Consider the following 27,494-nt stretch of genomic DNA (forward strand, 5'->3'; position numbering starts at 1 on the left):
GGCACCAACTTACAGAAATGTAATACAGGGAATTTACCCTGAAGGCAAACTTTTAAAAGTTTTAAGTATATCATTTTTGAATTGCCAACACTGTTACAATCAAAAATTATTCCAAACTGAGGTAATGCCTGGTTTTGTTTTTTAAGAGATAGAAATATTTGAAAAAACATTGAAAGTATTTTTCAAATATCTGACAAGCTTGGATGGACCTCAGTCATTATAAATTCTGCCTGTACTTCTGCCTGCACAAATGTAAACCAAGGAATCCAAAGGAGTACTCGAGCTGTATTTACATATAGTTAGGGTTAAAGATCACAGTCATAGAACACCTGAGATCACCTCGTGATAAGTGAAACCTATTATTTCAATTAGTAGAGCCAATGTTCACTGATATAATTGAATCAAATGAAACCCAATGATGCCCCCAACCAGCTACAAATCCGACTCGGGCATATCTGGCATATCTGCCATCAGGTACCCTATACCATATCGTCCATTGGGAGCAGTATCCAAGGTTGGTGATCCACTTTGTTTCCTATAAATATTTTTACCAAAATTTGGAGATGGCGTCTCACTTCGTATCTTTCCATGAATGAGGCTAGCATCATCTCCCTCTAAGTTGACAGGTTCCTTCAAAACCCTGCCTCTTTTATAGGTCACAGATGATAAGTTACCAGAAGTACTATGTAACAAGTTGCAATGACGAATGATGAAGACTACTGGGACAGGGAGTATTGCCAGCACTATGAGAGAGACACAGACAGCTACTCCCCATACTGGATAGTTCAGAAATTCTTCAGCTGCCTGTTTAAATAAAAGTAAATTGTTTTAAATAAAACAAATACATCTATCTATATATCTATATCTCTATCTATCTATCTATCTATCTATCTATCTATACATATGTAGCACTGTAGCACTGTCCTCCCGTTGTTCATTGAGTTGCTCAAACAGGCCCAGTAAAGTCTCCGTTGTAAGACTTGTTGTTACTGTGTTTAGCATATCAAATACGTCATGGGTAGCTTGCCAGGCTTTGCCATGCAGGTGAGATACTCTCAGTAGCTTGCTGGGCTCTCTGAGAGGGGCAGAGGAATCGAACTCAGGTCGGCCAAGTTGGCCGCATGCAAGGCAAATGTGTGTGTGTGTGTATATATATATATACTATATATATATGTATATATAATATATATTAATTCTATACAAGTACATGAAAGCAAATTATATTTATCTTAGGTTTGTAAGCACTGGAATAGACCTGTGACTTGCTGGGATGCCATGGAAATTCTAGTAAGTAATTTCCAAGACTTTCTAAGTCTTGCAATTTCTGAATTACACCAAATAACAAAGAGTATAGGGTGGGAGTGGGGACAACAGCAGAACCCTAGGAAATTTTAAAAAATAAATAAAATATTGTTTCCATTTTATACAACTTTCTAGGTAATTTGTTTTTAAGCAATAAAATAATTAAATATACTATACAAAATCACATATCTAAAAATCCACCATGGCTTCAAAACCACACATATTTGGGACCAAACAGAATATGAATCTCAAAGGCCTGAAAATAGAGAGCTAGTACAGAGGTAAAGGTGCATGGATGACTCGGGCCAATTCCCAGGGCCACATTTTCCCTGAGCATCATTGGGTCATCCGGAGCACTGCAGGACCAAGCAGCACCACACCCTATACCCTCATAGTGAATGACCTATGATCCTGCTGGCTAAGAATTCTGGGAGGGGCCCAAGGGAATCCTGAGCACTCCTTAGGAAACATTCCCTCCTCCAAAAGTCTCAAGATTGTCACATAAATGGGACATTATTCATTAAAGGTAAAATTATGGCTACCTGCCTTGCACATGGCTGACCCAGGTTCAATGACAACACCCTGCGCCCTGCCAGGAGTGATCCTCGAGCACAGAGCCAGGAGTAGGTTCTGAGCATCTCTGATTGTGGCCCAACCCCGCCTCCAAAAACAAAAGTAAAAAATAAGTAAAAAGAAAATTATACTATAAATAAAGTAAAATTATTGGAGCAAGCAATATGAAATTAATTTGTCATATGCCTGCCAAGGTGGTAGGTTGAGGGATGGCAGGGACCCAGGGCTAGTGGTGAGATTGATGTTGCAATATTGTATGTCTCAAATAATTCTTGAGATCATTTTTTTAAATCATGGTGTCTTTATATATACATATATATATACACATATATATATAGGTCCTCATTCCCCTGACACTGAAAAAGCCACATGACAGGGACAAATGGAGATATTACTGGAGCCCACTCAAGCAAATCGATAAACAATGGGATGACAGTGACAGTAATATATATATATATATAAAAACTTCTGAAGTTTTCATATTTTACTTTATTATTTATATATTTATGTATTTATGTGTATCTTTATGCAATATCTTAAATCTTTATGCAGTATCTTAAATAGTACTCAGAAGTAGTATTTAATGTGTATCTTTACCTACTTACCTTATCTTCAATCCAGGCATTATACCCAGGGGGACTTAATACCATGTTCACAAAACTAGATAATAGCAGTGCTAACAGCACTAGAGGAGAAATGTATTTCCACATATAGTAGTAATATTTGTTTGGTACAAAGCCCAACATATCTTTTAGGTCCTCCATAAACCTAAATAAAAGAGAATATTCAATTATTTACTGAGTGGAAATTTATGTACCTTAAAACATATGAATGATATATAAATGAGTCCAGGATTTTATTTCTTATAATTTATGATATTTTTACACTAAAAAACTCATTAAACTTCGTAAGTAAAACTTCGTAAGTAGAAAATGAATTTATATATTGAAACTTTTAAAGTAAAATCTAACTGGTTTAACATTTTACTTGGAAAAAATATCTTTGAGGGTGCTGAAGAGATAAGTACTAGGATGTTTGTCTTGCATGCAGCTGACCCAACTTTGATCTCAGCATTCCAAAAGTCCTCTTAAGTTGCCAGGAATGATTCCTGTGCACCAAGTGAGAATTGACCCCTGAGCATCGCTGGTATAACCCCCCCCCAAAAAAAAGTGGAAATAAAAAAGCCTTTAAGCCAATTAATAAAAAGGGTCTTCTTCTGCTGAGAGGCTTTCGGCCAGTACTTCTCAAGTTTGGCCCCTTTCTGACCTTAATTCCTTCCTCTGTCCACCTATCACACAACATATCAGTTGGCCCTGCTCTTGTGCAATTCTTCACCTGTAGCCTTCTTGGAATATCCAGGGAACCACAGGAGACCATATAGCCTCAGGTTAAAAACACTACTTAAACAACTGAAAATGCTACAGATCATCAGAATAAGAACTAGTGAGTGTGTGTGTGTGGGGGGGGGGGGGCAGGGGGGCAAAATATACTTATCTCTTATTTTTTTAAAGGATGTGGAGAGATACAAAACTCTGCAATCCTATTCAGCTTCATGCTCACAACACATTCAGGCCCCTCTAATTCTCTTTTATTCACATCTCTTGCTAGTCCCTAAAATTCTATGCTCCAAATAATATTTTTTTCGTATTTACATTTTTTTGTTTAGTATTAATTTATTTACTTCACCCAAGCTTGTTTCTGGGAATGTGCACAAAACAGCAGAGAACTAGAGTAGAACTGAGCTCAGGTCTTCGGCCCAGCCATGGCTCCAGAGCAAGAGGACTCAATCCAGAGGCCAGCAGCTTGCAGCAGAAAAGTGAATGGACTATGCATTAAACTATGGCGTCATGCCTCCCTGGGAGGGAAAGGGTGTCTCTCCCTTCTGCCTTTTCCCCTCCCTGCCCCCGGCAGCAAGCAAGGTGGCTGTCGCCTCAGAGCTTATTGGAAAGCCAGGTATGAGCCAGCAGTGACGGGGCAACTGCAGCCTCATGGGAAGGAGGGAGGTACTGGCTGATCCTTCACACCCTACTGAGGTCATGAGTTGCCCTCCACAAGCGGCTCTCCAGCAAGGCTCCAGAGGCACAGAAACAAATATTGTAATTGTCTGGCTCTTGGAAGAAATCCCTCCGGACTTAATTAGTAAATTATCAGAAATCCAAAATCCAAGACATCATTTGGTTCTCAGAACCAGCTTTAGAAAACAAATTATTTCACAATGCCTTTTCAGCAGTTCTGATTGTTGGGCAGAAACTCTCAACAATATTGGGGCATCTTTTGTCAAAATAATGAATGTAATCAAAGTAGAGAGAGAGGTAAGTAGAAATCACCTGCCTCACAGGCACTGAGAGCGGTGGGAGGGGGTGTATATTAGGGTTCTTGGTGGGAAAAATAAGTACTGGCGAAGGGAAAGGTGTTTGATCATTGTATGACTGAGACTTAAACCTGGAAGCTTTGTAACTTTTCCCACAGTAATTCAATAAATAAGTATAACAAAAAAAAGAACTGAGCTCAGGAAATTGTTTCATGTAAACAGTAAGAATCAAATAGGAACATCACTACAAATATTTAAGAGAGTAGAAAACATTTAAATGAGGCTATCTTGAATGTGAGAACTCTTTATTTGCTCCTAAGTTACAATATGTTTTTTAAAGAGGAAGGTGCTACAAGTGCAGACTAGTTTCAAATCATATATGTTATCTTTTAATATTTATTTTTGTATGAGTTTTCCTTTTAACATTTTCAAACAAGATTATAAGACCTATTAAGAATTATAGTAGATTCATAGGCAATATATTTGAAGCACACTATCTCACATACAGTAGGGAGTTATTAGTCATATTTAGAAGTAATTATAAGTTGTAAAGTAGTAGTAATAGTATTCTTTCCAGGTTATGATTAGTTAGGAATATAGGCTAAAAATAGATATTCTCTAATATACCTACTATAAATGAACTAAATGAAAATATAAATTATACATCTATTGATGCTCTGATCAGTAAAATTCTAACACAAATTAAGGATTGTGGAAAACTTAATAAACTGTAGGAAAATATTTTATGATGTTCTTCCATACAACTAGGCATACTTAAGTGATGTTCATTATAAAAAAAATTTATGGATATTAAGATCTAACTCAGGCCAATCACTGTTACTAGTGTCTTATATAGTGTTAATAACACATGATTATTAAATATATGTATTTCTATTCTTCTTTTCCTAGAACGTTTGATGGCAATTGTTCAGTTGAACAATACCAATGAATATTGTAATTATGTGCTGGAGTGATAGCACAGCAGGTAAGGCCTTTGCCTTGCACATAGCCGACCCGAGTTCGATTCCTCTGCCTTCTTTGGAGAGCCCGGCGAGCAACCAAGAGTATCTCACCCACACGGCAGAGCCTGGCAACCTACCCATGATGTACTCCATATGCCAAAAACAGTAACAAGTCTCACAATTTGTTGTGAGATGTTACTGGTGCCTGCTCGAACAAATCGATGAACAATGGGAGGACAGTGCTACAGTGCTATTGTAATTATAAATATCAAAACCACAGAATCAACTACACTGAAATAACTAAATCTAAATTTTAATAACAAAACTTAAAACATGTAAAGGTGGAAGGCTTGGGTGCGGGTGCAGGAGAGGGAACCTGAGAACACCGATGGAGGGAAGTTGACACTGATGGCAGGATGAGTATATGGAACACTGTGTGTCAAAAACCCAATTCTAAATAACTTTGTAAATCATGGTGCTTTTGTAAAATAAAATTCAGGGAAAAATTAAAAGTTAATTTTTTAAAAGAAAAAAAATAAAACCTGACACTTCCTTGGTCTCCAAAAAAAATGAAGTTTTTATGTAGTTTAAGAGGACTGTTTGTATTCAATGTAGTCATTCCTACTTTACAGAGATCTCTAAGCTGAAAGCTTTCATTTCCTAAATTCCTTTATGTTCGAAACAAGGAAAAATCTCTTGTGTGAGGTATATAAAGAAATACAGTCACTGTCACTGTCATCCCATTGTTCATCAATTTACTTGAGTGGATGCCAATAATGTCTCTATTCGTCCCAGCCCTGAAATTTTGGAAGCCTCTTCTCTTTCCTAACATACTGGAGGCTCTTTCAGGGTCAGGGGAAAGGGACACGTTACTGTTACTTTTCTTGGCATATCGAGTACATCACTGGTAGCTTGCCCAGATCTGCCAGGCAAAGAAATACAGTAGGGGAACAATAAATTCCCAAAGGCAACAGAAACAGAAGTGGTCTTCGGGATAAAGCTTCCCACAGAGGAGGGATGGGGAGAATTAGAACTGTGGATGAGACACTGGCCACTCTACTAGAAGTTGAGGGGCTGAACTAATTGCAGGAAGCCCTATCATTAACAGTATTGTAACCTACAGTGTCTACATTAAAAGAATAAATAAATATTGTACAAGATACCCAGAGATTTTTCTTCTTCTGAGATCAAGTGATTAGAGATGCACTATTTCACATCATGCATAAATGTATCTATCTCTATCTTTCTACATCAAATAAGTATATAATTCTGAAGTTTAGACATTTATTGAGGTTAAAGTAATGACTCCATATAAAAAAAGTTTTGTTTAGCAAATGCCATGTATATTGTTTGGCTGTTATACCAAGCATTATGAGATCCAGATCTCTTTCAAAAAGCAGGTTAGCAAAGCAATTAGGAGTATAGACTTTAGAGTTCAACAGAAATGACTTATAAATCCTGGGTCTCTCTGTCTTGTTGTATGATGATAAAGTAATTTTGTATCATTCTACTTAGCATTAGAGAATTTATATCCTCTGTTCTTATTTAGAAAATAACAATAACTCAATACAATGAGGTATTCAGAATAAATCCAATACTCACTAGGTCTTAGAAAGCCACTACAAATGTTGTTAAAAAGTGAAAGAGAAATTCCAGAATTCAAAACTATATTATTATCCATATTACTCAATCTGATCAGCTAATATTGCCTTAAAATGGTCAACTAAAGAAAACTCAGAAAAAAAGAGTGATTTTGTAGCAACAAATAGTTCTCTCTAGTCATCTGGCATTCAATTATATCAACATTAACGACTGGTATTTCCAAAATAGATGAGAAATGAATTTATAAAAACAATATACTTACTTATCTATGCCATAAACAAAGGATATAGTAATGTTCTCCAGAATAACAACAAGGAGCAGAGGCAGTGTAGCAGAATAATCATCAAACATAGTAACAAAGTAGTTTCCAGAGCGCTGCACAAATATCAGGCCAATAGAAAATGCCAGGAGACAATAGACAACTAGACAAAAGAAATGAAAACATATGCAATTAGAGTCAAGCATCTAAAACCCAGCTTGGCCCTTTGCAAAATAAGTGCCCTACCAGCTGTGTTTATCACTCTGGCCCAAACCTAAACTGTCCTCTGACTCCTCATTCATCTTTCCTGTCAACCCCCATTTCCTTCTTTGACAGTTTTATCATATGTTCGCATTATTTGCCCTTCTAAACGTTTGACGTGATATTTATGCTATTTCACAGTACAATATATGACAAAACTCTTATGTATATCTATTTTAATTATAGTACAATGATTTTTTGAAATATAAGAATTTTCTCTTACATCTCAGTATCTCTCATTACTGAAACAATTTGTTTTAGTTATGAGAGATACTAAAAGCAAGTGCAAAGAGTCACTCAAATGCAAGCATAATTCAGCACAGATGAGCACTTTAATAATTTCTTGCATATAGAATTTATTAACAACCATCAATATTGATGAATTAATTTCTTTCTGATAAAAGAGGGATTAAACAGTGAAAGGCCACGGTTACTAATTTATATAAGAACTGAATTCAAGTTTGTCAACTTTAGCTCTGCATAACTTGAATAAAGCATGTAAGTGAATTACTTTCTCCTACTTTATAATCATGTATGCAAAACCAAAATGAACATCTTTAGTCTTTACAGTTGAGTAATTCATGATAACACCACTTAAAATATAGTAATGCATAATATGATCGTGTTATGATCCTGTCCTCCCCTTGTTCATAGATTTACTCGAGCGGGCCCAGTAATGTCTCCATTGGAGACTTTGTTGTTACTGTGTTTGGCATATCGAATACATCACGGGTAGCTTGCCAGGCTCTGCCACATGGGCGAGAAACTCTCAGTAGCTTGCCGGGCTCTTCGAGAGGGGCGGAGGAATCGAACTCGGGTCGGCCATGTTGGCTGAGTGCAAGGCAAACGCCCTACTGCTGTGCTATCGCTCCAGCCCTGCTATCGCTCCAGCCTTTGCATAATAAAATTTATATAAATATGTCATTTCATTTACTAAGTACATACATAGCTAAAAATAATGGCAATACACATTAATAGTCATTAATGAAACCCCAAATATAACACAATCCTGTTTCATATTTAATTTCTCACCAAACATAAAATGGTTTTCCCCTAACAAAATAAAATGAAATATGTAAAAACTGACCAGTAAAAATTTCCTTCCTCACTTTGAAGGTGTCCACAAAAGGAGTAATGATGCCTTCAACTGTACCGAACATGCTGCCAAGCCCGAGATTTATTAGCATGAGGAAGAACATCACTGACCAGAAGGGAGATCCAGGAAAATGTGTCATAGCTTCTGTAAAGGCAATAAAAGCTAAGCCAGTACCCTGAACAGCCTGCAGAATACACAAGACATAAGGATTAATACAGAGCAATATTGAGTGACAACTGCATGTATCAGTTACAGAGCAAAGGGGAATCTCTGAATAATGACCAAGAGCTACTGGAATTAAGTATGTTAACATTTCACCTTTTAAAAAACTTCAAATTGACTATCATCTCATGAAGATAACAGATAGACCAGAATGTTTTCTGTGTTTAAAGGTAAGTTATTAATTTTATTCTTACAGATATCAGAGGGTTTTTTTGTATTTTTTAAAAAATTATGGGTGGCTTCACATAAGTTTCTATTTTTAGTTTCTACTTAGATATCTTTTTTTTCAAATTTTATTTAAATTTTGCTTTTTTGGGGGGTCACACGCAGTGATTCTCAGGGATTACTCCTGGCTCTGTGCTCAGGAATTACTCCTGGCAGTGCTCAGGGGACTATATGGGATGTTGGGGATTGAATCAGGTAGGACTTGTGTAAGGCAAATGCCCTACCCACTGAACTATTGTTCCAGCCCACTTAGATATCTTAAGTGCTTAAATGTCAATCATACCAATTATATTTTCCTTTCTTGACAGAAAGGAATGAGGTTGGCAAGCAAACTTGGATATTTATTAATGCTCACCTATTGTGTTTATCAAAATATATAGGCCATAGCTAAGAAAATTTTATCTTGAGCTGTGAACCTAATTAATAAAATGTCCAAATACTATCACAATATTTAAAAACTCATCACTGTATCACTGCCGTCCCGTTGTTCATCAATTTGCTCAAGCGGACACCAGTAACATCCCCATTTATCCCAGTCCTGAGATTTCAGCAGCCTCTCCTTACTCATCCTTCTCAACGCTGCCGCACTAGAGGCTCTTTCAATGTCAAGGGAATGAGACCCGTTACTGTTACTGAATTGGCACACTGAATATGCCACGGGGAGCTTGCCAGGCTCTGTCGTGCTTAAAATTTAAAACTTATATATGCTTAAGTGCTTAAAAACACATATATTATAAAAATGACAGCCATAAATTTCAAATTTTTTATTGCAAATACCAAGAAAATTAGCAGAATAATCTTCACTTTCTATGATGAAAAGAGCTTAATCAGAGCCAGAGTGATAGTTCAGAGGGTAGATACTTGCCTTGCACACAGCCAACCCAGGGTCAATCCCTGACATTCCATATGGTTGTTCCAGCCCGCCATAAGTGATCTCTGAGTACAGAGCCTTAATAATCCCTGAGCACCTCTGGGTATGGCTCTCAAACAAAACCAAAAACAAAATAGCTTAACTATGTGTATACTTTAACAAAAACAATTTTTGCCTCCCCCTACCCATTTTTAGGGGGGTGGGTCACACCCAGCCATGGTCAGGGGTTATTCTTGACTCTGCACTCAGGAATTACTCCTGGTGGTCCTCGAGGGAACATATGGGATGCTGGGAATCGAACCCGGGTTTGCCACATGCAAGGCAAATGCCCTACCTACTGTGCTACCACTCCAGCCTGACAAAAACAAATTTTGAGGCAGGTTTTGAACAACACCCCACTGTGCTCAAGGCTTACTCGCTCTGCCCTCAGAGATCACTCCTGGCAGAGCTCAGAGGACTATATGGGATGCTAGTGACTGAACCTGGATTAACAGCACTCAGGGCACACACCCTACCTGCTGTACTATTTCTCCCACTTGTGTTCTATTTATATTTAAATGGTTATAGACTCATCAATGAAGTTGCTTTTTAAAGTGAAGCAAACCCTATTTAAGGTAGTATAGTCTCTGAAATAATGTTTAAACAGCATAATATGCCATAGACATCTGAAAGACCACTTTCTGGATAATACATATTTTAACTTAACGACCTTATCTTATGGCTTAACCATATCCTACTAACTTTATTTAGCTCCTCTTCAATATGACAGGAATTGAGATGAAGAGCAGGAAACTCATCTTCTTTCACTTTCTGAATAATGTCATAAACTAAATGATAATCTTCTGCAGTGATAGCTGAAAGGTTGATATGATGGGGGATAATATCCTGACTAATATTGCCCATTTTCAAATATCCCATGATCATTTCCGAGTTTCTGCAAAACAGAACAACATATGACTCAACATTTATGGTTCTATTGGGTATATTTTGTTCATAATTGTGTCATCAAGAGCTAAAAAGAAATTGTCCATACACTGCAATGCATTTCTCATTTACGACATTTGCTTTGAAGCCCAGAACTGCAAATACCACCAACGCTGCCAGAACAGAAGTGAAAAAATTGATGAGGGACACAAGGACAGCATCAAAGTGGCAGTTGTTGTCTCTCTTGTTGTAGCTTGAAAAGGCAATGACGCCACCAAATCCCAGACCTAAGGCATAGAACACCTGAGTCGCAGCCTCTCTCCACACCTTGGGTTCCAGCATTATTTCAATCTGTTAAAAATAAACATAGTAGAGTCAGTTACAAACATGATACCCAAAAATAATGTAGATGATACTAGTTCAACTAAACAGTATATATGATAATGATATTTAATTATCCAAAGGTTATCCAAATCTGGGGAGTAATGTGTTACTAAGTAGAAAAAGCAACATTTTTCATTCAAGAACAGGGAATATGAGCAAGATTATCAAGACTTAGATGAAGATTTTACTTACACGGTCAGCTCTTCATTATATAGGACTTTTTAATATTTTTAAGACAAATTATGAAAGAAATATCAAAAGAGAAAATATTCTATTTATTTTCCTCTATGTATTTCTCTTCAATGTGAGATAAATGGGCTTGAGTGATAGCACAGCAGTAGGGTGTTTGCCTTGATGCAGCCGGCCCGGCTAAGCCGGGTTCAATTCCTCCACCACTCTCAGGGAGCCTGGCAAGCTACCAAGAGTATCTTGCCTGCATGGCAAAGCCTGGCAAGCTACCCGTGACATATTCAATATGCTGAACACAGTAACAACAAGTCTCAAAATGGACATGTTACTGGGCCCGCTCAAGCAAATCGATGAACAACAGGAGGACAGTGCTACAGTGAGATAAATGAACTGCCAAAAAAGTTGAATAAGATTCTGAATTTTGTACTTTCTGGTGGCAATCTAATAGTCAATGCAGATAATGTAGATAATAATTATAAACCTGGCTGTTGAATTCTTTGTATTTATAGTCCCTATTTATTCAATACTTTTATGAAAATATTTTTTGTAAATTAAAGAAATTGAGCTCTCTCATCTCTTCTATTCATATATAAAGTTCTAAATTTCTAAATCTGTAAGATTGCATATTTCAAGTAACTCTGCTTATTTCTTTTTTTGAGGGGGGGGCGTCAGACCCAGGGATTCTCAGGGGTTACTTCTGGCTCTGCACTCAGGAATTGCTCCTGGTGGTGCTCAGGGGACCATATGGGATGCTGGGAATCGAACCTGGGTTGACCGTGTACAAGGCAAACATTCTACCTGCTGTGCTACCGCTCCAGCCTCTGCTTTATTTCTTAATGTCACTTAGTACTGTATGCAGTAAAAGACATTCAATAAAAAAATACTAGTCATATCAAACATCTTCCTTAGGAAACAGTTGTTTTATTTCTGTAATAGTAGTGTCTAAATAGATTTTTTAATATATTTTTACCATTATAAGCAATGCAGTGACCTTTATGGAGAACAGTCGCACATATAAAGAATGAGTTCACATACGAAATCAGATCTTGGTTCTGTTATCTAATAATATTTAAAAAGTGCAAAATAGGAAAAATGGCTTGTTTTGAGTTTAAATACACAGTGAAAGATGGGAGTATAAAAAAAAAAGTTTCTGCATTGCCTATCAAAAATTTACTAATACATACTGATTGACTACAGTGCCAGGCACTGAAGTAAACATTTTAATTCATTCATTCTATTCAAAACAATACATAAGATTATGGTTAAGAATACAAAACTTAGAAAATTCTACCTAACTTATACAGCAGTTCTAGACTGGACATAAAATATGTTTAACCCATGTTCTCTCAAATATGAGTTATTTTTACATTATCTTTAGTTACCATAGTTTACATTTATGCAATATTTTGATGAAAATTAAGGATTATAATTTACGTACAAGTAAGATGCAGTTATTGTTTGCTGACTATTTTACATGCAATAGTTAACTCTGATCTGTGAGACTACTTACAAACTGTCTATCTCTATTCAATCCACTAGATGGCAGGCGGCACCCATTTAACTAAAAACATTCTGCCTACCTCCAATGCAGGAACTAATAAATTTAGGGTTTAGGCAATGGGTAGGGAGATTAGACAAAACACCCTTAATAAAAAAATAGAGAGATCTTAAGCATTTGACAGATTGTTATTGCTAATATACTGTCACATTGTAACAGTGAATTTTATCAAGGAAATTATCAAGGACAATTATCAAGAATTAAGGAATAAAATGATAAAAACTAAATTTTTGACTTTTTGAATAAATTAAATTTTAATATAATTTCTAGTTCTGACCTAAAAATCACTTTCACTCTCACTACTAACCCATTGGTCATCAAATTACTCAAGCGGGCGCCAGTAAAATGGCATCCACTGACCTAAAATATCACCAATATTTCTATTTTAAATGCAATATCATAAATACAGTTATTGTAATTTTAAATACAGAATCACATAGGGATATATCCATGAAAAAAATTAAATTGTAAAATTCATATTTATATAAAATATTCTAGAATGTCATAAGTAGATGCCAACTTAAAAAAATAATCTCAAGATTCACATGGAAGCTAGTTATTCTCTAAATTTTGAAAAAAATAAATATTTGAAAGACAGATGTTTGAAAGATTGTTATTATCTCATTCCTACTTTGGACAAACTGGCAGGCTACCGAATGTAACCTGCCCACAGGGCAGAGTCTGGCAAACTCCCCGTGGCCTACCCAATATGCCAAATACCAGTAACAATGATGGGTCTCATTCTGCTAACTCTGAAAGAGGCTTGAATATCCTCATGGCTATGATGAACGAGACGTTACTGGGGCCTGCTCGAGGCAATCAACGAATAACAAGATGGTCATGATGTTTGACCATTAGGTATGGCCCATTTGAAGGTGATTTGTATTATATTATGGCTAAAATTTGTATATGTTAGCAAGTTATTTGCAAGTAGCTCCTACAGTTTTAGAGGTTAAACAAGATGTTTTATTTTTTATTTATTTACTTTTTCTTTTGTGGTCACCCCAGTGATTCCTGCAGTCAGGAATTACTCCTGGCAGAGCTTGAGGCACTATATGGAATGCCGGGGCTTAAACCCTTTGGTGTAAGGCAAATGCCCTACCAGCTGTACTACCACTCCAGCCCCAAACAAGATTTTTTTTAAATAGCCAAAAAAGGCAGAAAACAATGTCAGCACTTTTGCCTCTAAAGATTGGACATCAATAGGAACTAGACACCCAATGAATACAGCTTCATCAACAAGTATCAAGATCTGTCACTGTCACTGTCCTCCCATTCATCGATTTTCTCGAGCGGGCCCAGTAACGTCTCCATCGTGAGGCTTTGTTGTTACTGTGTTTGGCATATCGAATATGCCATGGGTAGCTTGCCAGGCTTTGCCGTGTGGGCGGTATACTCTCCATAGCTTGCTGGACTCTCCAAGAGGGGCAGAGGAAGCGAACTTGGGTCGGCCATGTTGGCTGTGTGCAAGGCAAACGCCCTACCCGCCCTGCTGTCACTCAAGCCCAAGTATCAAGATAGGAGTGCCAAATTACAAAAGTGACAAAGAATTCCAGAGAACCAAGCAATAATCTAATTCTTCCCAAATCTCTATATTTGTTGGATATTTATATTTCAGATAACACCCGTTTCAGAACTAATTTTGATTATGTCTTTATAGCTCAGTGTCTGCCTAGAATACTGTTAGCAAAGAGATAGGTGCATTCTGATTCTAGTGAAAAAATCAAAAAATATACATACTTCAAAACTTATTTTTGTTTTATTTTATAATTTTTGATTATTGCATATTCAAACTTTTTTAAGTTTTTTTAAGTGAATCACAATGAGACACACAGTTACAAGTTATTCATGACTGGGTTTCAATTATATAATGTTCTAATACCTGTCCCTTCACCAGTGTACACTTCCCACCACCAATGTCCCCAGTTTCCCTCTCGCCCACCTGCCTCTATAGCAGACTTCCCTCCTGCCACACTCTCTCAAAACTTAGTTTTGTTTCCTGCTAATCACAAAAATTCTACCGACATTGACTAATCAGGTTTAGGATGCCCTCTATTAACTTCATCTCTATGTGGAATAACATAACAAATCCTATCTTATGAAACCTAGCAAGAATATCCCTGAAATGTATATATGCTTATAAATGTTACAGAACTTCCAAAATTCACAACTATAGATGATATCTTCAATGGCCAATAAATCTCAAAATAAAATATGAGATGACAAAGCATTTTTCTTTCTCTAAGGTAGGATTTAAGGCACAGTAGAGTTTTTATTTGGGATCTATATATTTTAGGTGATCTGTCACTCTCCTGGGACATAATGCAAATTAATAGATAAAAGGTAAAGGTAAAGGCCCTCCCGTTGTTCATCGATTTGCTCTAGCGGGCCCAGTAACGTCTCCATTGGAGACTTTGTTGTTACTGTGTCTGGCATATCGAATACGTCACGGGGAGCTTGCCGGGCTCTGCCGTGCGGGCAAGATACTCTTGGTAGCTTGCTGGGCTCTCCGAGAGGAGCGGAGGAATCGAACTCGGGTCGGCCATGTTGGCTGCGTGCAAGGCAAACGCCTTACCACTGTGCTATTGCTCCAGCTGGAGCAAATTAATATGCTACTAATTTTTTCTAAAAAAGAAAATTCTATTATCAGTTTTTCAAAAGGATGGTGATAAAAGCTGTTAAGAAACAACAGAGACGAAAGAATAAAAAGTTTTTAGTTTCCAGTGTAAAAACTGGATTCAATTTATAATAAATATTTTTTAAATTTAATACGGGCCTTTAAAAATAATGTTTTTCAGTACTTCCTTTGTACTTGTAATTATTGACTTCAACAACCACAGCATCTTTTTTGCCAAAGCCACCAAATGTGTTACAAATGAAATTTGGTTTCTTCTATTTATTAAAATATAGTAGACAATGGTCATTTGGAATTAATATGGATCATTTAAAACTGAAGACAGATAAAACTTATAGGTGTACATAAAAAAGCTTGCTCTCTCCAGGATGGCTCATGTTAAATCTCTAAAGAGTCCACTGTACATATGTCAGAGCAATTAATCCATAAATATAAGTGTTGGCACATTACTGGAAAATACATAATACTTTCATGATCACAGGTCTTTGAAAAATTCAAAACATACCTTAGGGGTAAACATATGACGAATACCATCAAGTGAACCATTTAAAAGTAATGCTCTGATTAGGAAGCACAGAAGTACAATGTATGGGAACACAGAACTAAAATACATGACCTGTAAAAGAAGGGGAGAAAAAAGTGAGACATCCAAAGTGTAGTCCTATTCTCATTTACAATTAGGATAAAATGTGAATTCTATTTTCTCACCTGCAAAGCCTTCTGTGGGAGTTTCCACCGGCCTGTGCCACTCCCCCTGCATTGACCTTTCCCTTAGAGGTACTCTTCAAGGAGAGCAACATTTCAAGCCCTCGGGACCTACAGAGACCTATACCTATGGTAGTTGTGGGCACTATTTCCTCTCCCCTGCAAATGACTCCTCTTTGGTATTTAAATTTCATCTTTATCTGCTCAAATCCACCCAAGAAGATGTCCAAAGTAAGACTGAGACTCTTTCGGTCCTTATCTCTCATCTTCCCTCTCCTCAATGCCCCAGAAACTTCAAGGACTGTTTTGTTGTTGGCAGTACTTAGCACTGTTTAAATTGCTTGGTTGGTTTGTCAATTCCCCTACAGGAATAAAATCTCCTTGAGGACACAACAAAACCAACACAGGGCAGGAATCTGACCATGAATAATGAATCCAATCATGACATAAATCTGGACAAACAACATGTTACAGTGCAACAATGTGGACATCTTCTCCAGTTCTACTGGTTTTAGAGTTATATTTAAAAATATGTGGAACACCCTAAGGAAAAGAATGTTGTCCGATCACAGTTCAGATGTCTGTCGCCATTTAGAATACTAAAAACAGCACTTATTTTTCCCTTTGATTTGATTCAGTGATTTAGAGATTGTGGTCACAGGGCTGAGATTTCTCTTCTACATGATACAGAAGAAAATTCAAGTTTCGGTAAAACTGATTTCCATAAAATAAGTTTTGTAGCAAATGAAACTAAAGGAAAATGAAACTAAATTGATGCATAGTCTTTTAACAGCTCAGTTTTCTAAGATGCTTTGTTTTCATATAATATCCTCAGGTATCATTTTGTCATACTTGTGTGATTGTTTGTGAAACCTTTTTGTTTGATAGTCAGACATACACCTTTGAGACCAGAGAGATAGTGCAAAGGTAGGCTGTTAGTCTGTCATGTGGCTCAACTAAGTTCCATCCCTGTCACCCTATCTTGGTCCCCTGAGCCTTCTGGGAGTGACCTGTAGTAAGCCCTGGATATCAGAGGGTATGGCCACAAAACAAAAACAAAACCACACAGCTTTGTATTATCCCTAGAAAATTTTTTCACTAAGTATCCCACTCTCTATTTCAGACTCAGTAACTGTGACACTTGATGGACTACTAGGTCTTTGCTTCCTCACTCAAAGCCACTCTCTCCTTGAGGCCTTCTCATTGAAATAATAAATCAATATGCTATAAAAGTTGTAGTATATTTTGCTAAAACTTTATTACACAACTCTAAAACTTGCTAAAGATCTATGTTAATAAAATGAATATTATTTTTTAAGTGATAATAAAAGGCAGCCTCAGCCTAAGAAGAAATAAAACATGGTGGAGAAAATTGCCAGCAGTGGTTTGGAGTGCTCTGGTTGGCCACCATTGGTTATTTTTCCACCAATGACAGTATCTTAGGAAGTATATAACTATGATTAAATTTGGCTTCCAGACCTACTCCATTACTTACAACCTGACTAGCTCCTACATAGTAGAGAAGAGATTTTCAATTAGTCCAAAATGACATGGAAGTATAAAATACAAATTGGATTTGAGGGATCTAATATGAGAAAAAAAATAACAAAACAACTTTAACAATTGGCCCTTATTTGAGATGTAATATTATTTGTAGGAGGCAGAGAGATAGCACGGGAGCTAAGGTATTTGCCTTGTTTGCCAAGGACCTTGACCAATTCAGGCACCTGGCATCTCCCATAGTGACCCCAGAGCACAGAGTCAGGAGTAAGGTCTAAACATAGTCATCTATGGCCCAATAACAAGACTTTCCTGTGCCCCAAGAAAAACATAGTTGGTAATCATACAGTATTCATAGAAATTAAAGTTTTTCAAAAATATTCATTTCTGAAGAAATTAAAATGAAAAAAGCAGCAAGAAGATAAATTCAAACATCAGATTTCATTTGCTTAGCATATTTTAAAGAATCATATACTTATTAAATTAACTTTGAAGTGGCAGAAACAAAGATTTCTGAGGCAAGAAACAAAAATTAGTGAAGTCATACTTCTTTCCTCAAAGAGTTTACTGTTTGGTTAGTAAGTGTATGACAGATGAAAATATTATTATATTATAATTAAAGAAGTGAGGCTAGAGTCGAGGGCAGTTCCCAGCAAGTCTTTGGGTTCTAATGATAGTTCTTACTACCTATGATACTTTGGGCAAGTTACCAAAGGACAAGTTCTCAAAATTATATTATTCTATCAATTAGTCCTAAAAGCAGCAATTACTTCTCAAATTTATTTTAGGATTAAATGGAATTATATAAAATACTAACACAGCATCTAGTGCAGAATGAGCATGTCATCAACACTGACTTTTATTATTGCTCATGTTCTGATTTTTGTCAGAAATATAGTCACACTCATCACTTACTATTATTACTACACTATTATTCTAACTCCTGCTGTTATATCAGAGTGACAGGTAAAAAGTAAGCCAGAAAATAAAAATATACTTGATGAAATCTATGTATGGGATTTGGGGAAGGAAGTAGTAGAAATGGATTTCTAATGTGCAGAAAGAAGAACCAACAATAAATTCTTGATATGGTCTAGTTGAGAGAGGTAGATAGATTTAAATTAACAACAATGATGGGGAGAAATTCTTCTGAAAGAAATTAGTAATAGCAATTATTTTCTGCATACATCATTTAAAGATTAGGATATCCAGACTTATTTGATATCTTCTATAATCAGCATTTTTTAATTTTTCATTTGTTGCTTGAGTGTTTGCATTAGTTTAAATTCCTATTGGGGTTTACCATAGTACCATTAAGTAAATGAAGTTCAGATCATCAAGAATTGTTTCACATGACAAATATATATATATATATATATATATATATATATATATATATATCTCGGTTTGGCAGCCATATGTAGTGGTACTCATGGCTTACTTCTGTCTCTGTGCTCAGAGCTCACACCTGGCAATGGTCAGGGGATCATTTGCAGTTCTAGGGTCTGAACCCAGGTTAGCTGCATACAAGGCAAGCTCCTTTATACCATCTCTCCAGCTCTAAATTGTTTTAAATGCAACTTACCCTAAGAACACATATAATTAAGAAATATAAATCATATATAATAAGTAAAATTAAATGCTTATTTTACCACCTTCCCTAATTTCCATGATTAAAATTCATTGGTAATGGCAGAAGTATAGCATTTAAAACAACTATTGCTATTTACAAAAAGAATTTACAGGCACTGATAGAAAAATTGCAAGAAAGAGCTTGATTAAATAAAGACTATAAGCTACTTCAGATTCTTCTATAAAACTATTTACCTTTATATGTCATTTCCATATTTGTAAAAGCAAATCCCTCCCCCACCCCTGCCAAATTTTTCACCAACTACTTAGAATAAAGTGCTTACTAGCAGCTTGCCCACAATTTATAGCAGAGCTTGAGGAAGCATTAGACCGAGGCATGGTGATGAGCAGAATCAGGAGGGGCTCTAATATACTAACTTTTCCAGATGATTGAATGCCTTTGATCATAGCCAAACAAACCATGAACCAGGCAGCCAGCAAGCAGATGGTCATCTTCCAGTTTAAGCCCCCACTTTCAGAAATGGAACTGGAAATATTCAGGGCTTCCCTGTACCAGTAATATGTGGTAGCAGAACTTTTTTCACATTCTGGCTCTACAACTTAAGAAAGAGAGGTAAGAGGATCATGTTAGACAATGGGAGTAACAAGACTATTATTTATCAATAAGCTTATTCACCAGAAGAATTTAAAATCACTTTTACTGAAAACTCAACTGTGAAAAAAAGGCAAGAATAACTTTTTCACAGGTTAATGAGGTGCTTATGAAATAGGAACCTAATGCTTTTGATTCAAGAATTGAAAACCTATCAGACTTCTTATGACTCCTTTGCTGACTCATTCTGGGTCAAAGTTACCATGTATGCTACTGGCTATATGTGGATTTTGAAATCACAAAATAGTTAGAAATGATCACTCTGGACAAGAACTTAGTAAAGGGATACACATGATAACCCTTTGGTATCTATATTATAAATCAGACTGTCCAAAAGAAAAGGGAGAAAGAGAAAGAGAGAGAGACAGAGTGAGAGAAAGTGCCTGTCACGAGGTAGGGAGTGGTGGCAGGAGGGAAAATGGGGACATTGGTGTAGGAAATGTACACTGATGAAGGGATGGGTGTTGGAACAATGTATGACTTAAGTCCAATTATAAACAACTATAACTCATGGTTATTCAATTAAAAAAATAATTGAAATAATAAAAAAAATTTAAATTTTAAAATAGAAAGAAATTAAAGTAATCTACAAAGGAATGTTGTATAAATACAAAACAGAAATCAGATTTGGGGAGTTTTGTATTAGAAAACTTAGGTCATTACATTAATAGTTATAATAATTACATTTTGAAAATGCAATATTTAGATATGTTGGATTAAATAAAACATTTAATCGATTTCTGTACTTTTTTAATGTGTTCACCACAAAATTTTACACATGAATGAGTTGCAGTCCATAGTAACTGAACATCACAATTTTAAAAAGTTGTTGTTTATATTTTAGAATATAAAACAGATGATAGCAACAGAAGACATGAAAGCGATTACTTCAATCAAAATTTATTTTTGTCTTCTGGGTTTTAATAAAAACAAAAAGCATGAAGAAAGTTCTACCAAAAACAATAAGTCTTTCCTCTAAGATCAGGCACAGGGCAAGGTTAGAATTTCTATTCACCATTTCTATTCGATAGTACTTGCCATAGCAATTAGGCAAGAAAAAGATATCAAGGGCATCCAGATAGGAAAGGAAAAGTCAAGCTCTCGCTATGTGCAGATGACTTGATATGATGTTTAGAAAATCCTAAAGACTCCACCCAAAAAAAAGCTCCTAAAAATAGACTTGTATAGTGAAGTGGCAGGTTACAAATAAATACTCAAAAGATCATTCATGGTTTAATCTATATGAAAGTAATGAAAGAGAATAAAGAGTTATTTTTTAAAATTCCATTCACAATTGTGCCTCAGAAAATCAAATATCTGTGAATCAGGTTAACTGAGGAGGTAAAGTGCCTATGCAAAAAAACTACAGAACACTACTTCAAGAAACAGAAGAGGACAAGAGGAAATGGAGACACAACACCTGTTCATGGATTGGGAGGATAATCATTGTCAAAATATTAATAGTCCCCAAAGCATTAAACAGATTCGATGCAGTATAAGGGTTCCCATGACACATTTTAAAGAAATAGATCAAACACTTCTGAAATTCATATGGAACAATAAACTCTCATAAATAGTTAAAGCAATCCTTGGGAAAAAAGAAGATGGGAATCATCACCTTCCCCAACTTCAAACTGTATTGAAAGTGGGGTAGTAATTAAAATAGCATAGTATTAGAATTAAGACAGACACACAGATTAATAGAATGGAGTGGAATATCCTAACACAAATATCACTTAATCTTTGATAAAGGAGCAAGGAATATGAAGTGGAGCTAGGAAAGCCCCTTCAGCAAGTGGTGATGGGAAAACTGGGCTGCTACAGGGAATAAATAAATAAGTAAATCAATATTTCTTTCTAATGCCAGCCACAAACGTCAGATTTAAATGATTAAAAGTTCCAACATCAGACTTCAGTTCAGAAGGCACATGGAGGAAAATGTAGGCAAAACCCTCGTGATATTGAAGCTAAGAGAATCTTCAAAGATAAAACACCACTGACCAAGCAAGTAGGAGCCAAGACAAAGATAAACAGGACTGCACCTCAAAAGAAATGGTGACCAAGATACATAGACACTCCACAGAATGGGAAAAATCATTTACCCAATACCAATCTGAGAAGGGGTAAATACCAAGATCTATAAGGCACTGGTAGAACTTTACAAGAAAGACAACCAATCCCATCAAAAACTGGGGAGAGGAAATGAACAGTAACTTCATCAAAGAAGAAATACAAATGGTCAAAAGGCACATGAAAAAATGTTCTACATTGCTAATCATCAGGGAGAAGCAAATCAAAACAACACTGAGGTATTATCTCAAACCCCAGAGACTGGCACACATCCAAAAGAATAAGAGCAACGAGCACTGGCAAGGATGCTGGGATAAAAGAACTCTCCTTCACTGTTGGTAGGTATGCCAAATTGTCCAGTCTTTTTGGAAAACAATATGGACATTTTCAAAAAACTAGAAATTGCTTCCATTTGACCCAGCAATAACACTTCTGGGACTATATTCTGTGGGCCCAAAAACACACAGAAGAAATGGCATCAGCACTTCTATATACGCAGCACTATTCACAATAGCCAAAATCTGGAAATAACCCAACTGCCTGGGAACAGACAACTGGATAAAGAAACAACAGTACATCTATACAATAGAATACTACACAGCCACTAGGAAATATGAAGTCATGAAATTTGCTTAAAAATTGATGAACATAGAGAGAATCATGCTGAGTTTTTGAAATGAGTCAGAAGGAGAGACCTGGAATAATTGCACTCATTTGTGAGATATAAAAAAAATCATAGTATGAGACTAATATCCAGGGCAAGAAAAAACAGGGGCCAGGAGGACTGTACCATGGTTGGAAGCCTGCCACAAGTGTGTGGGAGATGGAATGCAGCTAGAATAAAGAAGGGACCACTATGACAATAATAGTTGGAAATAATCAGTCTGGACAAGAACTGAGTGCTGAAAGTAGGTAAAGAGACACACATGATAACTTTTCAGTACCTGTATTGTAAACCATAATGACCAAAAGGGGGAGGGGGGAGAGAGAGAGAGAGGTGTCTATCATAGAGGCAGGAGGTAGGTGGAGGTAACTGGGAACACTGGTGGTGGGAAAGATACAATGGGGAAGGGGCAGGTGTTGAAACATTGTGGACTGAAGCCCAATCATAAACAACTTTGTAACTATGTATCTCAAGGTGATTCAATTAAAAAATGAATGAAAAAAGAGAAGAAGTCTTTTCTAAATGGAAAATCGCCAAGCTAACAACTGATAGCTATAATATATTGCCCTAATATTTTTTGGCACTATAAAAAAATTACTTGAGAACAGTTAGAAAAAAATCAAATGGTGCCAAAATATCTCTATGCATATTCCAGTTATAAAAGTAAGGGAATTTAAGTATAATATTAAATTTTAGATTTTTCCCATGTTATTTAAATAAAAAGCTTGAAATCTAATTATTTTTCAACTTTATGATATTTAAATACAAAATGCTACAGTGAAGATGTCTTACAAGCGTTTGAAGCATTTTTCACCAAAGGACACTGATACCAAGGTAGAGGATGCTGAAAAGACTGAGAAAAATAAAACAAACTCCAGCCAATAATGACATTGTAGTAGAGAGTAACGAAAAGGCACACCTGCAAAATAACAAAATGTGGTTATATGAGAATGCTCAAACAAAAAGTAGTAGGTTCATTAAAAAATACCTCCCTCATTTTTATTTTATATAACACACATTATTGATCTTAAAAATTAGTGTTTCTCATATGGTTTTAAATAAAGCAATGACAAGATCATTTATTATAAGCTCCAGTGGGTTTTTTAACACTTGATTATAGAATTGGATCAAATACAGAGTCAACGGTTTCTATTTAAAATCAATCTATACAATTACAAATTCTGTAAAAATTGCACCATATACCCTGTGAGGAAACTCACCACACAACTTGCAAATCCAATTCCACCCAGTTTAGGGCTTATGTAATTCCATACATCAATGCTTCCCCGCCGAATTCTTTGACCAACAGAAAGTTCCAAAAAAAAAAGGGGTATACCTATTACCAGAAGCAGTATTAAATATGGCAAAAGATATGCACCTACGGAGATAAAAACAAATAAAATACATTATATTTATTTTCAATAGTTTCAGAATATACACTAATTCTGTTTATCTCATGAAAAATATTATTTCTACAAGTATAACTACAGATAATATTAAAGAAACTAGTTTTATACTCTAAACTTTCTACAACCTGAATTTGAATATAGTTCTAGTAGAAAATAATTATGGTAAAAGACCGATAGTAATGAGTAATTTTAATGTCATATTATTCCAAGGGTAGGATAATTTCATTTTCAAATAAAATAATAGATCCCTTAAAATTATTTTTCAAGTTGTTTTTAAACTCATAGAGTACTTATTCACAAGATATATCTTCAGATTAACCTAAACATATCTAACTTATTTGCTCTAAATTTAATAAATTTGAATGAGCCAGAACATATGACATAGGAGGCTCAATGCAATATTTCATATTGAGTATAGCTTTTTGTACCGAACAGCCAACTATAAATGAAAAAGTCCCGTTGGTCCCTCTGTATTTTATAATTGATGATACAATTCTCTAGCTTTGTGATTACAAGAGAGGAAAAATAATAGGAATGGAATTTACACCTTTATCACATGTAAAAATAAAAAGGTATCATTTTTTCTAACAGCTAATTAAAGTGGTTTCTCAAAGTGCGTGACAATCCAGGGCTAGAACAATTCAGACCTGGTAGTAATCAGGGATACAAATGGGAGAGAAAGCTCTTTCTTTTTTCCTTACAGAAGGTAAATTTCCTGGGGGGTAGTAAGTAATTTCTCTTCCTGAATAAGGAAGGGACAGTGGGCCGTGAGTTTGAGAACCTCTATATGAAATCACTGAGTGTACTTCACCAAGAAAGAGATTGTTTTAAATGGAAAGCAATCTCAAATTTACACCCATCAGTCTTCTTCCATAACAGGACAACCAGTTAGGTTGTTAAAGTGGAAAGTCCAAACCGAACATCAAAGTGTTTTCAGCAAGTCTTCACGAATCCTGGACGTTAAATAACAAGAGTCCAGTCAATTGCACGTAAAGATCTAAAGATATTGTTAAATTACCCACAGGTTGGGAAAATCTCTTTATCTCAAGTTGAGTCCCAAAAAGCTACACAATGAAAGATTGTGCAGTAGGCAGTTTTGTAGACAGAAAGAGGGCAAGAAAGGGAAGGGGAAATTTTTTCAGGATTATGTAACTCACTATTGGGGAATGGAAAAGGTCTTTTGACAGATTATTTCATCCTCCCTTGGAGAATGGAAAAATGGGTGCTGATCATAAAATCCCACATTGAGCAGTCAAAAGTAGATCCCAAGGGCAGATAAAAAATGTAGGAGGGTGCCTGAGAGGAGGCACAATGGATATGGTGTTTGCCTTGCAGACTGCAGACCTGGATTTGTTCCCAGCAGTCCCAAGAGCCCTCCAGGAGTAAGTCCTAAGCACTGTCAGGTGTGACCAATTGAAAAAAAAAAAAACAGGAAAGAAAAAAATCTAGGAGGTTGATATCGTTTAGGTTAGAAATTAAGTTTTGGTAGATTTAATAGAGTTAATCTATTTTGACCTGTGTTTTCTTTCTAACAAATGAATAAAAAGCAAGACAGTAGAAAACCTATTTGGTAATTAATATGTGATGCTAATGATTAATTAATACAATTAATTAATATAATAATTAATATAATAATTAATATATAATATTGATATTTAATATAATAATTAATATAATATAATAATTAATATGTGATGCTAATATGACTAAATAATTAGCTTATGTTATTACATCTCTCAGGCAGACTAGCCAAAATAGCTACATTTTCCAAACCTCTTGTGTTAGTGCTCGAATTAAGTAAAGAAGAACTTTTCAGCATAAGGTGCCACCATAATGCTTTAATTTTTCTCTTAGTGGTAAAAATAAATGTAAAATATGAATTTTGAATTATTTCATTGAATTTTTATGTCACAACTACATTAAAAATAATTTGGTTTTGTCTAGTCAATAAAAAAACAAATTGAAATCAAATATCAATATATTCTTTCTAAGTTGTGTGTTAAAATGTGATTTACAGAATATTTACTATTTTAGTCACCTTTATCTTAAATGCTTCTATGTGCATTGCAAGTTTGAGCCCAAATGTTATTAGACTTAGCTTAGCATAGACCTTCATCTCTATATGATCAATCATACTTTTTTACAGGTCTTTCTTTTTAAAAAAAACTCATGGCAGCCTTTGTTAAGTATCCATAATTTTTTTTAAAAAATATCATAATGATTATTTTTGTTTAACATCAATGTTCACTGTCACTGTCACTGTCCTCCCGTTGTTCATCGATTTGCTCGAGCGGGTCCAGTAACGTCTCCATTGAAGACTTTGTTGTTACTGTGTTTGGCATATCAAATACATCACGGGTAGCTTGCCAGGCTCTGCTGTGTGGGCAAGATACTCTCGGTAGCTTGCCGGGCTCTCGAGAGGGGCAGAGTAATCGAACCTGGCTCAGCCGGGCTGGCTGCACACAAGGCAAATGTCCTACCGCTGTGCTCTCGCTCCAGCCATCAGAATACTTATCTAAAAGTAAATTCTGTCGCTAGACATTATTGAACAGAGAATCAAACATATGAGATATCCATGGAAAAAAAGAATGTCTGACATTCTATTTACTTTAAAGTATGGATTCTAGGAAAAGATATATTACTGTCTTTTCCTAGAATCCATAGTTTTAATCAACATTTGAGATTAAAATAATTATCAATCTTAAGTTATTTTGACTTATACAAAGACTGAGACAGCTTAAGATGCAGTTAATAAATTATAGAGAGAAATTTATGTCTTCCGTCACTAGGAATGTTTTAAATCTGAAAATTTAGGTACTTTAAAAAAATTAATTGAAAGGCATAAGAGTGCAGCATTTGTCATAAAAATCAGTAACTTAAAAGATATTCATAGCATTCCCCACCCCAGAAAAGAGAAATAATACTCTTCAGTATTAATTTTCCCTTATGAAAACGTAATCCTAAATCAAAGCTTGAACTCAATTCCAACAGTCTCCCTCTATTTACAATGGAGCTTATAGTTTCTAAATAGAGAGTACCAAATATACACTATGTGAGATAATCCATTATCATGTACAAAGTAATGATTGCTTTCAAGAAAAAAGCTACTTACCACCCCCATTCTTCTGACAGAGGTAGGGAAATCGCCATACATTCCCTAAACCTACAGAAAATCCAACCTGGGCCAGGATGTATTGTAGCTTACTGCTCCAAACTGGTCTTTCATCTTCTACTTCAGATCCTTCTTCAATATCTATGTCTTTTTCTTCTTGGGCATCAACAATGAGTTCACTCTTCTTAAAAGCATTATCTGCTGAGTCTTCATTGGAAAGAAGATCTTTGACAGATTCAATAACCTCATCATCTAATTCTCTTTTAACCACCTTGCTATTTTTAGGCATTGGGAAGAATGGCTTATATTTTTAATTCCTCTTGTAGCAAGTGAGCCAATTCCTTTTTAGAACTGTTACTTGATTAGAAGTAAAGGTCAAGAAGGGTATCAAGTAAATCCTTGATTTAAGATTATA

The 27,494-nt window shown here is 35.7% G+C and overlaps 1 protein-coding gene across 1 annotated transcript; it reads right to left on the bottom strand.

The window, feature by feature from the left end:
• On the bottom strand, nucleotides 1-27,494 carry SLC6A15 (solute carrier family 6 member 15). Its single transcript, XM_056115766.1, has 11 exons — nucleotides 27,080-27,494; nucleotides 23,779-23,936; nucleotides 23,351-23,477; nucleotides 19,590-19,771; nucleotides 15,880-15,990; nucleotides 10,718-10,959; nucleotides 10,426-10,618; nucleotides 8,358-8,550; nucleotides 7,013-7,172; nucleotides 2,481-2,643; nucleotides 1-804 (listed from the first exon to the last, which is right to left on the bottom strand). Exons 1-11 carry the CDS (start codon nucleotides 27,366-27,368, stop codon nucleotides 433-435), a joined length of 2,190 nt encoding a protein of 729 aa, XP_055971741.1. The 5' UTR covers nucleotides 27,369-27,494; the 3' UTR covers nucleotides 1-432.

The sequence above is a fragment of the Sorex fumeus genome, unplaced genomic scaffold, assembly GCF_029834395.1.
Source record: "Sorex fumeus unplaced genomic scaffold, SorFum_2.1 ptg000003l, whole genome shotgun sequence".
NCBI classification, from domain to species: Eukaryota; Metazoa; Chordata; class Mammalia; order Eulipotyphla; family Soricidae; genus Sorex; species Sorex fumeus.